The following is a 2630-nucleotide window of genomic DNA, read 5'->3' as shown; positions in this document are numbered from 1 at the left end:
ATTTACAATGACGGCCTGGGAACAGTGGGTTAACTGCCTGTTCAGGGGCAGAACGACAGATTTGTACCTTGTCAGCTCGGGGATTTGAACTTGCAACCTTCCGGTTACTAGTCCAACGCTCTAACCACTAGGCTACCCTGCCGCCCAGTGACATAAAATAAGTATATTTCATATTTTCAGAACCCAACCGTATATATTATTGTAATGTATTATAATTATTATTATAGAGCAGTTCAGTCGCCTGTGGATCTACAGCCACCACATCTATAATAAGAGGAAGAGGAAGAACATTCTGGAGTGGTCCAAGGAGCTGGATCTGTCAGGGTTCAGTATGCCTGGCAAGCCTGGGATCATCTGTGTGGAAGGCCCTCAGTCGGCCTGCGAAGACTTCTGGGCCAGGTAGGGTTATACATGTGTAATGTGTTGTTTTTTTGGAGGGGGGAGGGGGGACTCTCCATCCATTCAACATTTATATAGTTTTTTTTGGAGGGGGGACTCTCCATCCATTCAACATTTATATAGTTTTTTTGAGGAGGGGGGACTCCATCCATTCAACATTTATATAGTTTTTTTGGAGGGGGAGGGGGACTCTCCATCCATTCAACATATATATATATGCCATTTAGCAGACGCTTTTATCCAAAGCGACTTAGTCATGTGTGCATACATTCTACGTATGGGGTGGTCCCGGGATCGAACCCACTACCCTGGCGTTACAAGCGCCATGCTCTACCAACTGAGCTACAGAAGGACCACAACATTTATATAGTTTTTTTGGAGGGGAGGGGGACTCTCCATCCGTTCAGCATTTATATAGTTTTTTTTGGAGGGGGAGGGGGGACTCTCCATCCATTCAACATTTATTTTATTTTTTGGAGGGGGGACGACTCTCCATCCATTCAACCTTTATTTTATAGTTTATTTTTTTTTATACAAATGTACTATTCTCAATAGGAATAGCATTAGCATCAGACTGTAATATAGCATGTCACCATGTATGCTGGCGTATTCTAAAGCTTCTAGAACACTCTCCTCTGTCTGTTTCTAGGGTGAAGGTTCTAACCTGGAAGAAAATCATTATTCGTCACAGAGAGGATGTTGCCGTGGACAGTCGGAGGGCTGAGGCCAGCGTGGCAGACCACACGGATTCCCTCCGTAGGTTCACAGGGTTCGAGGAGGCTGTGTTTGATCCACACGGGAACAGAGGAAACCATATGAACCTGGGCCAGCTCTATCAGTACCTCAACGAGAGAGGATGTGGAGACGTCTTTCAGCTTTACTTTGGAATTGAAGGAAGGTAGTATAGCTGATAGGATAGGTCCCATAACTGTTGGTTGTACCCAAATGTACGCTGTATCCACATGAACCAATGGCAGGAATCAAGTACCCACACGAACCAATAGCAGGAATCAAGTACCCACACGAACCAATAGCAGGAATCAAGTACCCACACGAACCAATGGCAGGAATCAAATACCCACACGAACCAATGGCAGGAATCACAAGTACCCACACGAACCAATAGCAGGAATCAAGTACCCACACGAACCAATGGCAGGAATCAAGTACCCACACGAACCAATGGCAGGAATCACAAGTACCCACATGAACCAATGGCAGGAATCACAAGTACCCACATGAACCAATAGCAGGAATCAAGTACCCACATGAACCAATGGCAGGAATCAAGTACCCACACGAACCAATAGCAGGAATCAAGTACCCACACGAACCAATAGCAGGAATCAAGTACCCACATGAACCAATAGCAGGAATCAAGTACCCACATGAACCAATGGCAGGAATCAAAGGATTTGTACATTAGATGATGCATTCTCAGTAGGAGCCTAGTATGCTTTTATTTGTTTACTGCATACATTACTAAACAGTACGATTAGCACAGTATGTTGTTTCAGTAAGTAGTATGCAAGACAGACATTGTCTATGGGGGTTATTTTTGAATTTTAAAGAAATCTGCTTCATACCAAAATAATCTACAGGTTGAGTTCCAACTACAGAATACAGACACATGATCCACAAAGTCCTTACGTACACAACACAGTTGCTTCTCTGTAGAATCCCTCTTACTGTTCTTAGCCTGACGCTCACCAACCATATGGCACCACAGGAGTCAGGGACAACAGAAATTAAGTAGAGGTGCAGCTAATCCACACAGAGATGAGCCCACAGCTAATCCACAGAGATGAGCCCACAGCTAATCCAGACAGAGATGAGCCCACAGCTAATCCAGACAGAGATGAGCCCACAGCTAATCCAGACAGAGATGAGCCCACAGCTAATCCACACAGAGATGAGCCCACAGCTAATCCACACAGAGATGAGCCCACAGCTAATCCACACAGAGATGAGCCCACAGCTAATCCACACAGAGATGAGCCCACAGCTAATCCACACAGAGATGAGCCCACAGCTAATCCACACAGTAAAGTGAGTGGTGGGTAGCTGGGGGGTTTACTGAACCCCTTCTCAAATACAGGCCTTGAAGTCTAACCCCTACTGGAGTTTATCCTTCCTCTCTAAAAACAGATTCAGAACTGTGACACCAGGTGGGGAAAGGGGGATCCCTAACCACCAGGTGGGGGAATCCCTAACCACCAGGTAGGGGGGAA

At 45.6% G+C, this 2630-nt stretch overlaps 1 protein-coding gene across 1 annotated transcript; it reads left to right on the top strand.

Moving 5' to 3' along the window:
• Positions 1–227: 227 nt before the first annotated feature.
• Positions 228–2144, top strand: LOC124030681 (RWD domain-containing protein 2B-like; the record flags this gene model as incomplete). The annotated part of the gene is made up of 2 exons (XM_046341909.1): positions 228–399; positions 1049–2144. Coding segments are annotated over 2 exons (425 nt in total), but the record flags the coding sequence as incomplete, so codon positions are not given.
• Positions 2145–2630: the final 486 nt, after the last annotated feature.

Source organism: Oncorhynchus gorbuscha, unplaced genomic scaffold, assembly GCF_021184085.1.
Source record: "Oncorhynchus gorbuscha isolate QuinsamMale2020 ecotype Even-year unplaced genomic scaffold, OgorEven_v1.0 Un_scaffold_13766, whole genome shotgun sequence".
Lineage (NCBI taxonomy): Eukaryota > Metazoa > Chordata > Actinopteri > Salmoniformes > Salmonidae > Oncorhynchus > Oncorhynchus gorbuscha.
Note: the sequence above shows the minus strand (reverse complement) of the source record. Positions and strands in the feature narration are given on the sequence as shown.